At 37.4% G+C, this 12849-nt stretch overlaps 1 protein-coding gene across 14 annotated transcripts in view; it reads right to left on the bottom strand.

Annotated features, from left to right (window-relative positions):
* LOC131280552 (mucin-19) overlaps positions 1 to 12849 on the bottom strand; it is a 129653-nt gene that overhangs the window by 54594 nt on the left and 62210 nt on the right. For all 14 annotated transcript variants that reach the window (XM_071218763.1, XM_071218770.1, XM_071218766.1 and 11 more), the window contains 6 exons: positions 12584 to 12644; positions 8291 to 8388; positions 5421 to 5631; positions 4555 to 4677; positions 2398 to 2521; positions 1033 to 1168 (listed from right to left, as the gene is read on the bottom strand). In XM_071218763.1, coding sequence (XP_071074864.1) covers positions 1033 to 1168; positions 2398 to 2521; positions 4555 to 4677; positions 5421 to 5631; positions 8291 to 8388; positions 12584 to 12644 — 753 coding nt within the window. The remainder of the gene's footprint in view (positions 1 to 1032; positions 1169 to 2397; positions 2522 to 4554; positions 4678 to 5420; positions 5632 to 8290; positions 8389 to 12583; positions 12645 to 12849) is intronic.

Raw genomic sequence — 12849 nt, 5'->3', positions numbered from 1 at the left:
CTTAGGAGACGGTCCAGTATCTCTGCAAGCTATGAAATGGTGAATTTTCATAGTCGTCATTATTTTCTTTCATCTTTTGTCTTCACCGTAAAGGGAACTATGCTGCATTATCGTGACTAATAGACATTTGAGATATCATAAATTGTTTATTCCAAGAACAATCCACAATCTCTATTTAAATCCAATTTGAATAGTCATAGTACACTCACAGCCAGTTCTCATTTAAAGGTCTAGAAATCCCCAGTCTATGAGAAGCAAACATTCCAAATGTTTATGCATATTTTCTACTCATTTTCCCCTTTCTTTATCCTCATAGATTAAAAGAGGAACATAGAAAGAAGGCAAGAAGTAATATATTGGTAGAATATCAGGTTTATTTCAGAAAAGTGGCTTTTAGTAGCAGCAGTTACATTTTTCAGATTGCTGGACATCTACTCACATCTCTAACATCAGGGTTCACATATTTTCCTCATCTTTGTTCTTACCAGGAAGATGAAAGAAAATTTCTTAATCTTATGCTAACTAAAAGCACTAGCTACAAAACAGAATCATGCTTTTTTAATTCAGATTGCTTAAATATTTTAGTACTGAAAAGAACTTAAATATGAATATAGCTTTTATCATACTGTCAATGTTTATAATGAAAACTAAGAATAAATTTAAAGCCATGATAAATGGAAGAGTAAAATGTCTCACAGCATGTAAAAGAGGGTTTGGCTTGAAGCACAAGAGAACACATACAAAGGAAAGTAAAAGAATGAATTAATTTACCAGGGTATTCAGAGAATTACTAATGAAGAGATGTTTTTTGGTTTGTGTTTTCGCAAAGACAATTCACAAAGTGAATCTGGTGATACCAGTTGTCAATGTCAGTAAGTGACAGAAAACAGTCAATCGAAAGTACAACCGATAACTGGCGCGCCATTTTGAATGTTTAAATAGTAATTTTAAGTGAAGGCTGTGTTCAAAATTGATCGAGAGAAAGTCTGCGGCCTGTATCAGTTTTCTCAAGTTCTCTGGGCTACTACGTACATGGATGGCCAAGAAGTGACAGTTTCCGGGATGGTTGTACTTGACACCATCAAAGGTGGTAATTGAACTTCCTTCCACCTTACATCTTCCAGGGCATAATGCTTCTGTGCAAGACCACTTCGCTTCTTGGCAAGTGCTGTTAAAATGTAATGATTATGTTAAAGGACATCCATCATGTTTTCTCTATGATGAAAGTAAATATCACAACTTTTTAAAAATCACTATTTAAAGTAAGATATATGGTCTTTATTCCCAACCCATAACAACTATGATAAAATGTCTCATTGACAACGTATCCTGGTATTTTAGAAGACTAGAATTCCATTGACTAAGATGACCACTTCTGCTTCCATTAAACATAACAACATTTAAACTGGATTTCAGGGGTTTATTATTCAGATGAAATACATTTCATAACTAGCCTTAAAACACCTGCCACATGCCACATAATAGACCTAACTATCTGATATGATACAGCCACACGTGACAATTGAGCATTTTAAATGTGACTAGTCCAAACTGTTGATCTTCTATAAAACACACATAAACATGACTTGTGTTGTTTCTCCTGAACAGTGCTGTAATAGACATTCAATAAATCTTTGCTATTGCCATTCATCTTTCTTACTAATATATTAATACTGCAATAACAAAACATTTCTGATTTATAGAAGAAAGATGTAGTATAAGTGGTATTTTTTTCACTGAGCCAGATTATTTACCCACAAGGAGATAGTATATTTCTAGAAATGTCCTTTGCAATCTGGCAGAAATTTCGAGTTTCAGAAGAAAATCCATAATGAGGGAGGGGACATTTCTAAAGTCAGGATATTGTTGCTGAACTAACAGGAGAATCATGCTGACTTCTCAATTAAAAGAGAAATAATCTACGCTAAGATTTGGCACATATACTCAGTATTAAATATACTATTTATCTTGCCCATTGTAGCACATACATAAGATCATTTGAAAAGTATTGGGTTGTTTCCGATTGCACATTTTATTCAACGTTCTTGGCAGAATTAACATCATTTTTGTTTTACTCTCGTAAGTAAAACTCTTGATATTATGCTTTGTTTTATATTTACAATTGGCTGGCTATTCAAAATACTGATGCAATTAGTGAATAATGTTATTTTTCAAAAGTATGCAGAGAGCTTGTGTTTTTATAAAAATTAAAAGCACACCGTCCCTCTTCAAAAAAATGAAAAAAGGCAAAACATCAACAACCCAGAAAACACAATAGGATGGCTTTTTATTTTGGAAAGGAATGCTTTAATGGTGCACTTAGGAAAATTTTTGATTTGCTTAAAATATTATTATCATTTCACTATCAATAAAATGTGGACCAAAGCACACACATACCACTGCGAACCACAGGGGCCTTCTCGGACCTCTCCTGATTGATACACCTTTCCGTTGGACTCACAGGGGCAACCATCCTTTAATACACATTTTCCTTTCTTTCCAATATCATCCAAGAGATAACCTAGAAAATATTAAATAAGGTTAAGCCTGAAACTATATAAATATCAGTAAATGCTCAAGCAGACTTTTTTTTTTAAGATTTATTTATTTATTTCTCTCCCCTTCCCCCCCCCCACCCCGTTTGTCTGTTCTCTGTCTATTTGTTGTGTCTTCTTTGTCCGCTTCTGTTGTTGTCAGTGGCACGGGAATCTGTGTTTCTTTGTGTTGAGTCATCTTGTGTCACTTCTCCCTGTGTGCGGCACCATTCCTGGGCAGGCTGCACTTTCGCACTGGGCGGCTCTCCTTATGGGCACACTCCTTGTGCGTGGGGCTCCCCTACGCGGGGACACCCCTGCATGGCACGGCACTCCTTGCACGCATCAGCACTGTGCATGGGCCAGCTCCACACGGGTCAAGGAGGCCCGGGGTTTGAACCGCAGACCTCCCATGTGGTAGACGGACGCCCTAACCACTGGGCCAAGTCCGCCGCCAGCAGCCTTTCTTGAAATCAGTCTTTGATAGTTATTTCAAGTGTCAACATGATTTAAAATGGTAATTTTCCCTTAAGTCAGTCCTCATAGCCTGGGGACTGGCAAGAACAAGGATAATAATTGTATGACCCTTTGACATGCTCCACAGAGAAGTCTCACTGAGCCCTCCAAGTCTAGAGAATGACCTGGTGAGTCTCAGGGACCTCAGGGACCCTGGAGACAGAAATGTCACACATTTGTTCTCAGAGTCCCTCTAGCCCAGTTTCTGTTTGGGGTGATGAAAAAGGTTTGGTAATTGAGAGTGGTGATGGTTATACAACATCGTGCATGGAATTAATACCACTGACAGGTACACTCAAAAATAGGCTGACAGGTCATCAGAGGAGTCGCGCTTACGCATGCCTCAGCAGGATCCCAGAGACAGCCAAAGTAGATACAACCCCAGGCACTGGTTCTTCTGAGGGCTACAGAGACCCACAGGTTCTATGGTCATGGCAGATGGAGTTCAATGCCATGTCAATTGGCCCTACTTTGGAGTTTGTGTTCCTGAGTGTGATGGAGTTGGACTCAGATGTGACCTTTCTACACGTGCCTCTTCTGTCACTCTTACTGGACCTGTGGTTGGCACTGGGGTTGGTGTATACTCAGGGGACCTGAATCTCTGGACTGTCCATGTGACAGCCAGGCCGTGAGCCTCAGCAGACTTGCAACTCCTACCCTCTGGTTTATTGGACTTACCCTGGCCAGCTAACAGGGAGATGAAGAAAGTCAACCACCACACAAGGGAACCAAGAGTGCCTACAACTGCAAGCAGGAGAAATGTATGCAGCATCCCTGTGGAATCCAAGCCCCCTCTCAATATAGAGGTGGAGTGGACATAACCATCCCAGGGTCCACAGGATGGAGGAATAGAGTGCAGACTAGAGAGGACTTACTGATATTCTACTATGGAGCTACTGTGATTAGTTATGGAAGAAATTGAAGCATTGGTGTGGAGAAAGTGGTCACAGTAACTGCTGAGGGTAGGGAGAGGGAAGAAGAGAGATGATGTGGGATGTGATTTTCAGGACTTGGCATTGTCCTGGGTGGTACTGCAGGGACAGATGCTGGACATTGTATGTCCTGCCATGGCCCACTGGGTGGATTCAGGGAGAGTGTAAACTACAATGTAAAGCATTATCCATGTGGTGCAACAGTGCTCCAAAATGTCTTCACCAAATGCAGTGAATGTGCCAAGATGATGAAAGAGGTTGTTGATGTGGGAAGGAGTGGGGTGAGGGGGATGGGGGGTATAAGAGGACCTCTTATATTTTTTGAATATAGCATTAAAAAAAAATAAAGAGAGAAAAAAAGATAGGCTGACAGGGCAAATTTATGTTTTACATATGTTATCACAAAAACATATTTTTTAAAAGCCTCTCTAACTTTCCACTGGCGTTTGCAAGGAGGATAGAGAGGGAAGAGCTGAATTTATGAAGCATTCATTGAATAGATAAGACTCCGCCATATTTGCATCAGTGCCTTTCCACGGCTTTAGTGTAAATCCTCTCACAGGGCGTCTTACCTTCAGGGCACATGCAGCCACTCACACATTCACTATCTTGAAAAGGAGCCACATTAGAACAAGTTGCAGGATTTGAGGGTCCACATTCTTTGTAGATCTGTTTCCCTGGACATTTAGGCTTTTCTGGAGAAATATATATACACAGATATTAGGGGAAAATGCATGTGACAAACAAAATATTCTAATGGGGACCCTGGCAAATGAGATTCTTTGTGTCCGACTTTGTGTGTGTGTGTGTATTCTCATATAATTTTATTTTATTTTTTTAATTGTATTTTTTTAAAGGTGGGTCTGATTTTCAATATAGAAGACAGTATTTAAAGATAATCAATGTATCTACATTATGCAATTTTCCATGATTCTATTTTATGAAATGACATTTAACTGGGATAAAATGCATATTGTATATAATTTCATTTCCTCTTCATATGAAGTTGATATTCTACATGTACTGCTTGTAAGAATTGACCTAAGTATAAGTGCAAAGCATATTAATTTGTGTGAAGTTAATATTTATGTTCTACTAATCTTCTTAAAAGAAAATCATAGTACTAATCCACATACTTTTGATAACGTCTCCATTTTTTTGAAAAGAATTTCCTCATCACTGCACCCCATGACTTGTACTAATTGTAAAGACTGCAAAGCTCCGAAGTAAGGTGTTAGCACAAAATACTCCAGCTTGGCAAGTACTGTATAAAAATGGGCTCAGTTTTCTCCTAAGTATATGTGAGAGACAAGGCTCAGTCATCCCACCTGCCTCCCAGGGTCCAGAGTCCTTTGAGAACATTACTTTGAAACAAGCTTAACTTGAAGAACTGTAGAAACTTCCTTATTACAAATACACAATAAAATTTAAAACCTACCACAAACCACATCAGAATCGTCTCGCCAAGATTCATAGGTGCCAGGGCCATCTGAAGCACAGAGGCGGGATAATTCTGAAAAAGTGTCACACGTCGATCTTTTGTCTCCACTTTGGCAGTATTCATTAACGCAGACCTTTTTGTAGTCTTTGGATAATGTGGCAACCTTTCCACATTTCTCAAAGTAGGTCCCAATAATTCTGTTACAGTGCTATGAAATAAAGCATGGTGTTAATTACAGCATTACGAAAAGCAACAGTAAAATGCCTTTTTAAGGAAAAGGTTAATAAAGAAATATTGGTCACGGCAGACGGCTCTGGAGTTCAGTGCCATGTCAGCTGGTCCTCCTTTGGAGTTTTTGTTCCTGAGTGTGATGGAGTTGAACTCAGATGTGACCTTTCTACGCATGCCTCTTCTGTCAATTTTACTGGACCTGTGGTTGGCACTGGGGTTGGTGTATACTCAGGGGACCTGAATCTCTGGACTGTCCATGTGACAGCCAGGTCCTGAGCCTCAGCAGTCTTAAACAGCTCCTACCCTCTCGTTTATTGGACTTAACCCAGCCAGCTAACAGGGAGGTGAAGATGGTCAACCACCACACCAGGGAACCAAGAATGCCTACAATTGAAAGCAGGAGAATTGCATCCAGCATCCATGTGGAATCTAAGCCCCTTCTCAATATAGAGGTGGAGTGGACATAACCATCCCAGGGTCCACAGGATGGAGGAATAGAGTATGGATTAGAGTGGAATTACTGATATTCTACTAGGGAACTATTGTGATTAGTAATGGAAGAAATTCTAGCATTGATGTGGAGAAAGTGGCCACGATAGCTGCTGAGGGTAGGAAGAAGGAAGAAGAGATATGATGTGGAGGCATTTTTAGGACTTTGGCATTGTCCTGGGTGGTACTGCAGGGACAGATACTGGACATTGTATGCCCTGCCGTGGCCCACTGGGTGGACTGGGGGAAAGTGTAAACTACTATGTAAACCATTATGTATGTTTCCAAAATGTATTCACCAAATGCAATGAATGTCTCATGATGATGAAAAAAAAAAGAAAGAAAGAAATATACTGTTTGCATAATATCCTGTATGTGTGACAGGGAGGATTGTTAGGTGTTGGTTGAAACTGAGGTTTCTGGAGTATTATCGTTGGTACAGCAACTCCAGAAAGAATGCTGGGACCCCTCTGGCTCTTGGATTGCTACACATGACTTCAAAAAGTATAATTAAACTCAAGAAAATGTCTCTGAAGGTGACATGAGTTTTTGGCCTTAAGGAAATGGAAGGAGTGGGGAAAGAGAGATTAGTTGGGGACAGAGATTGGAATGGTGAATGACTGGCTACCACAACAGATAGAAGGTACATTGGCCCTTCAACTTCACCCCTGCTCGGACTTCACGAGCAAACAAATGACAGTGAAATATAGCGACTCTGTCCTCTCTGGGTGGGGACCGTATGAGTTTTGCTGGAAACAGCTTATTAATTCTCATGTTAGTTAAAGAAATAAAGTCATATATTACTGAACCAAAACAGTTTCAACAAATTTCAATCGCCACATATCTGTTTTCTATTTTTAGTAATTTGCCCTCAGAGAACCACAACAGCTACTCTCAAACAAATGCACCATGTGCTCCAGTTAGGCACTGGCAAGGCTGGATAACATTCTCCAAGTAAGATATACTTGAGTGAAATAAAACTTTCAAAGATTATTTTTTTATTTGTTATCCTTCGTGTTTCTTTATCACTAATTTATAGGCTCCTTCGGGACAAGAAAGATAACTTTGAATCCTCTGGGCTTAATGCAGTGCCTCGCCCTGAGTAGGTCCTTAGTAAATATCCACTGATTTGGACATAAATTTATGTATTATTTCAACTAACTGCTTTGAACAAGCAGGAGTAATTCTCACATACGATGCAACTACCAAAATGTGAAAAGTATAATCCTTGTCAAGAACTCATAATCTTACATGGAAGATATGAGAAAAACCATGGGGAGAAAAATCATGTGCCATGTGAGAGGCACAGGGTGACAAAAGAAGAAAGCAATTTCAAATGCAGTGATCACAGGGAATCTCACGAGGAAGATGGTAGACTGTCATGGCTTAATCTGCTTTGCTGATAGATGACACAGTGGTTACAAAGTCACTAATGCATCACCCATTGTCAATAAAACAAAACCTCTTCCATTCTTAATATAGTATTAAACATTTTATGGAAGTAAAAATGTAATCTTCTCTTGATTTGGGAATTTTGTTCCACGTTGAAATAAGAATATGTGAACATTCCGTTCATCATCAAATGGATGCACTCTATCAAATTCAACATAATAGAATTGCATAAGTGCAGAAAATTCACAAAGAAAATGATTAATATTGTCAAGTGTTGTAGTAATAAATATTTTCTTTATTTTTTTAAGAAGGAAACTAAAGAATATGATGGATGACAAGTCAGAATGGGATAACTAAGGAAAAAGAGAGTGAGAGTAGAAAGTCTTTCTTAGGGGCAAAGTACATGGATTTCCACAATTATAAGAGAAAAGTCAGTACCCATAAAGAAATAATAGTGGAGAGGGGAAGCATGTCAGATTACAGACAACCTAAAATACTACACAAAGGAAATAAGAATTGTTATACTAATAGATATTGAATTATGAAAAATTCATTTTTCTTTTTTTATGAAAAAGAAAATTTATTTCAGTATCCACAGCTAACCCTCAGAAGCAGACTACAGGGACAATGGAGAGGAAACAGGTACAGAATGTAAATATAAGGTATGAGTACTTAGAAGAGAATATAAGCTATCTAAATTGAAACCAAGGAGGATGCTCCTGAAATTTGCTATGAGATAAAAAGAAATTTCTTACCTTTATTCCATCTTCACAAACTTCATATTTTTTCACAACAGCTTTAGGACAATCACCGGGAATTTTACTGTTGGCAATGTGCTCTTTGCTATTTCCTCCTTGAAAAGAAAGCGATGTCAAACATAATTATTACAGATTTAGGATTTTAAAATTAAGCCCCACTGTAATCACAAAGAAAATATACAAGATATGTATTTAGAAAGAAATGAGAAGTGACTCAAAATGGAACAATACCAAAAAATAAAATAAATATGCATGTAGGTATTAACAGAAAAACTGACACATAAAAGAGGGATACGACTTACAAGGACCAAGTAGAAAATTGGCAGAAGATAGTCTTGCATTATTAGTAGTCGCATTAAATGTAAATGATTAAAATCTTCAAGCAAAAGACAGAGGTTAGCAGAATCGATTTTAAAGAAACATGACCCAACTCTGTGCTGTTTACATGAGATGCTCCTTGAATTCAAAGACACAAGTAGGTTGGCAGTGATGTGGACAGAGGTCATGGGAGTTGCTGAGGACAGGTAGTGGGAAGAAGTGCAAGGTGGGGGCACTTTCAGGATTTGGAGTTGTCCTGAATGCTTTGCAGGGACAGATGCAGAACATCTATATCCTGCCGTAACCCACTGAATGAACTGGGAGAGAGTGTAAACGACAGTGTAAACTATAATCCATACTGGGATCAGTGCTCCAAAATGTATTCATCAAGTGCAATGAATATACCACACTGATGAAAGAACTTGCTGATGTGGGTGGAGTGGGGGCAGTGGGGAGTGGGGGTATACGGAATCCTCATATTTTTTAAGGTAACATTTTGCACTATCTACGTATCTTTAAAATATTTTTTTGAATCTATTAAAGAAATAAAAGAAAAGAAAGGCTATGAAAAAATATACCATGCAAATAGTAACCAGAAGAGAGCTGGTATAGCCACACTATCAGATAAAATAGACTTTAAGTCAAAAACGTATGAGCGGGAAGCGGACTTGGCCCAGTAGTTAGAGCGTCCGTCTACTACATGGGAGGTCCGCGGTTCAAACCCCGGGCCTCCTGACCCGTGCGCAGCTGGCCCATGCACAGTGCTGATGCGCACAAGGAGTGCCGTGCCACGCAAGGGTGTCCCCGTGTAGGGGAGCCCCTCACGCAAGGAGTGCACCCCATAAGGAGAGCCGCCCAGCATGAAAGAAAGTGCAGCCTACCCAGGAATGGTGCTACACACACGGAGAGCTGACTCAACAAGATGACACAACAAAAAGAGACACAGATTCCCATGCTGCTGACAACAACAGAAGCGGACAAAGAAGATGCAGCAAAATAGACACAGAGAACAGACAACCGGAGCAGGGGGGTGGGGAGGGAAGGGGAGAGAAACAAATAAAATAAATAAATCTTAAAAAAAAAAAAAGTATGAGCAATAAAGACATTGTATACTGATAAAGGGACCTATGGGACCTATTCAAGAAGAAGACATAACAATTAGAAATATATGTGAATCTAAAAGGAGAGACCCAAAATATATGACAAATGCAGAACATCTGCATTTGAAGGGAAAAGTAGACAGTTCTATATTAATAGTGAGACGCTTCAATATGACAGTCATTAATAGACAAAACTAGACAGAAAGCCAATAAGGAAATAAAAGACTTGAACAATACTCTAAAACAATTAGCTTTAATGGACATATATCTAACACTTCACCCAACAGCAGCAGAATACATGTTCTTCTCTAGTGTACATAGATCATGCTCCAGGATAGACTATATGCTAGGTCACAATAAGTCTTAATTCAAAAATATTGAAATCATATAGTGTTTTTTTCTGACCCCAATGGAATGAAGCTAGAGATCAATAACAGAGGAAGAACTGGAAAATGCACAATATGTAGAAATTAAATAACACACCCTTAAACAACCAAAGGATCAAAGAAGAAACCACAAGGGGAATTAGGAAATATCTTGAGAAAAATGAAAATGAAAACACAAAGTACCAAAACATATGGGATGCAGCAAAGACAGTGTTGAAAGAGGAATATATAATAGCTTTAAATGCTTACATTAGAAAAGAAGAAAGATCTCAAGACAGAGGTCTAACATCACAACTGGAGGATCTAAAAAAAGAAGAGCAAACTAAACCGAAAGTGAGCAGAAGTAAGGAAATAGCAAATATTAGTGTAGAGATAAAAGAAATAGAGAATTACAAAAACGTGAGTAAACATGGGTAAAAATCAATGAAACCAAAATTTTAACTTGAAGAACAAAGAAAAAAGAGAAAAGATGCACATAACTAAAATTAGAAATGAAAGGTGGGGCTTCATTACTGACCCCACAGAAATAAAAAGGATTCTAAAAGGATGCTATGAAGAATTGTATGCAAAAAAATTAGATAATCTGGAAGAAATTTCCAAATCTTAGAAATACACAAGAAGAAATGGAAGATCTCAATATACCAATAACAAGTAAAGGAAATGAGTCCATCATCAAAAACCTCAACAAAGAAGAGAGCAGGACCAGATGGCTTCACAAGTGAATTTTACCAATCATTCCAAGAAGACATATCAATGCTGCTCAAACTCTTCCAAAATTTTTGAAGAGGAGGGAATACTTCCTAGCTCATTCTATGAGGTCAACAGCACCCTAATACCAAAGCCAGATACCACGTGAAAATAAAATTATAGACCAATATCCCTTATGAATATAGATGCAAAAATCCTCAACAAAATACTAACAAACGAAATCCAAGAGCATATTAAAAGATTATACTCCATGAGCAAGTGGGATTCATACCAGGTATGCAAGAGTGGTGCAACATAAGAAAAATAATGAATATAGTACATTAATAGAAGGCAGGGGAGGAAAAAAACATGCTAATCTCAATTGACACAAAAAGCATTTGACAAAATTCAGCACCTCTTCTTGCTAAAAACAAACAAACAAAAAACACCACTTAGAAAACTAGCAGTAGAAGAATACTTCCTCAATGTGATAAAGGACCTATACAAAAATCCACAGCTAACTTCAAACTCAATGGTTCAAGATGGAAAGCAATTTCACCTAAGATCAGGAAAAAGACAAGGAGGCCCACTCTCACTACTGTTAGCCAACATTTTATTGGAAATTCTAACCACAAAAGTTAGGCAAGAAAAAGAAATAAATACCATCAAAATTGGAAAGCAAGAAACAAAAACATTCCTATTTGCAGATGATATGATTCTATGTAGAAAAAAGTCCTGAAAAATCTACAACAAAGCTACTAGAGGTAATTAACAAATTTTGAATTTGGCAGTATACAAGATCAACATGCAAAAATCAATAGCTTTTCTTCAACAATCTGAAGAGGAATTTTGTTTAATCCATTTATAACAGCAACTAAAAGAATTGAACAGATATTTATGTAACAATGTTCATAGTGGCATTATTCATAATTGGGAAAAGTTCAAAGCAATATAAGTGTCCAACAACAAATGAATGGATAAACAAAATGTAGTATACATATATATACAATGAAATATTCTTCAGTTGTAAAAAGAAATGAAATTCTGATATAAGTGACAATAAGAATATTGAAGACATCTTGTCAAGTGAAATAAGCCAGACACAACAGAGCAAATATTATATGATCTCACTAATATTAAATAATTAGAATCTGCAACTTCATAGAGTCAGAAACTATAACACAGGTTACCAGGGCTGGGGTAAGTTAATGCTGAAGTTTCTGTTTGGGGAGATGGAAAAATTTGGTAATGAATGATGAGGAGGAGAGCACAACAGTGTGAATGTAATCACTACCATTGACTGTATATTTGAATGTAATTAAAAGGGAAAAGTTTAGGGTGTATAAATTTTTATTCTAGGAAATTTTCACTTGCTAGAATAAAAATATTAGAACAACCATAGGACTGTACCACACAGTGAATTCTAATATAAACTATGGTCTATAGTTAATATAATCATAATATTGATTCAGCAATTGTAACAAAGGTATCACACTAATGCAAAGTATTAATAATAAAGAAAAACTTGTGGGAGGGGTATGTGTACACATGGGAACTCTGTGCTTTCTGCATGATTTTTCTATAAACCTACAACTTCTCTAATGAAAAAGAAAGCATTGTTTACTTCAAAATATTCATTATATATGTAAGTTATTTCCAGATTAAATATGGCCTTGATGACATACATATATATTTTCATTTTAATAATTTCTCATTCTTTAGAGAAGTGCAGATTGTTTGTCATTATATTTTTTTGTTTAACAAATAATTTTCTTATACATAATCAATTGAAATCTTACCTGGGGTGCTGTTGAAGTTACCACAAAGACCACAAGTAGGATATTGCTTGTGAAGAGTGAGCTTTAAAACAAATCACATTTAAATGTTCATGAAATGCTAAAAATATCTCAAGGCAAAATTTACCCAAACAAAGGACAGGATCTACCTAAGCTGATTACTGAAGGGTATATGAGAATCTAAATCTCAAATTCAGAATGGATAGCAAATCCAAAACCTACTGCCTATGTTTCTTTCAGCAGATTATTTCGTTTCCCTTGGCCAGGAT

This window comes from Dasypus novemcinctus, chromosome 12 (assembly GCF_030445035.2).
Source record: "Dasypus novemcinctus isolate mDasNov1 chromosome 12, mDasNov1.1.hap2, whole genome shotgun sequence".
In the NCBI taxonomy this organism is placed as follows: Eukaryota; Metazoa; Chordata; class Mammalia; order Cingulata; family Dasypodidae; genus Dasypus; species Dasypus novemcinctus.
Note: the sequence above shows the minus strand (reverse complement) of the source record. Positions and strands in the feature narration are given on the sequence as shown.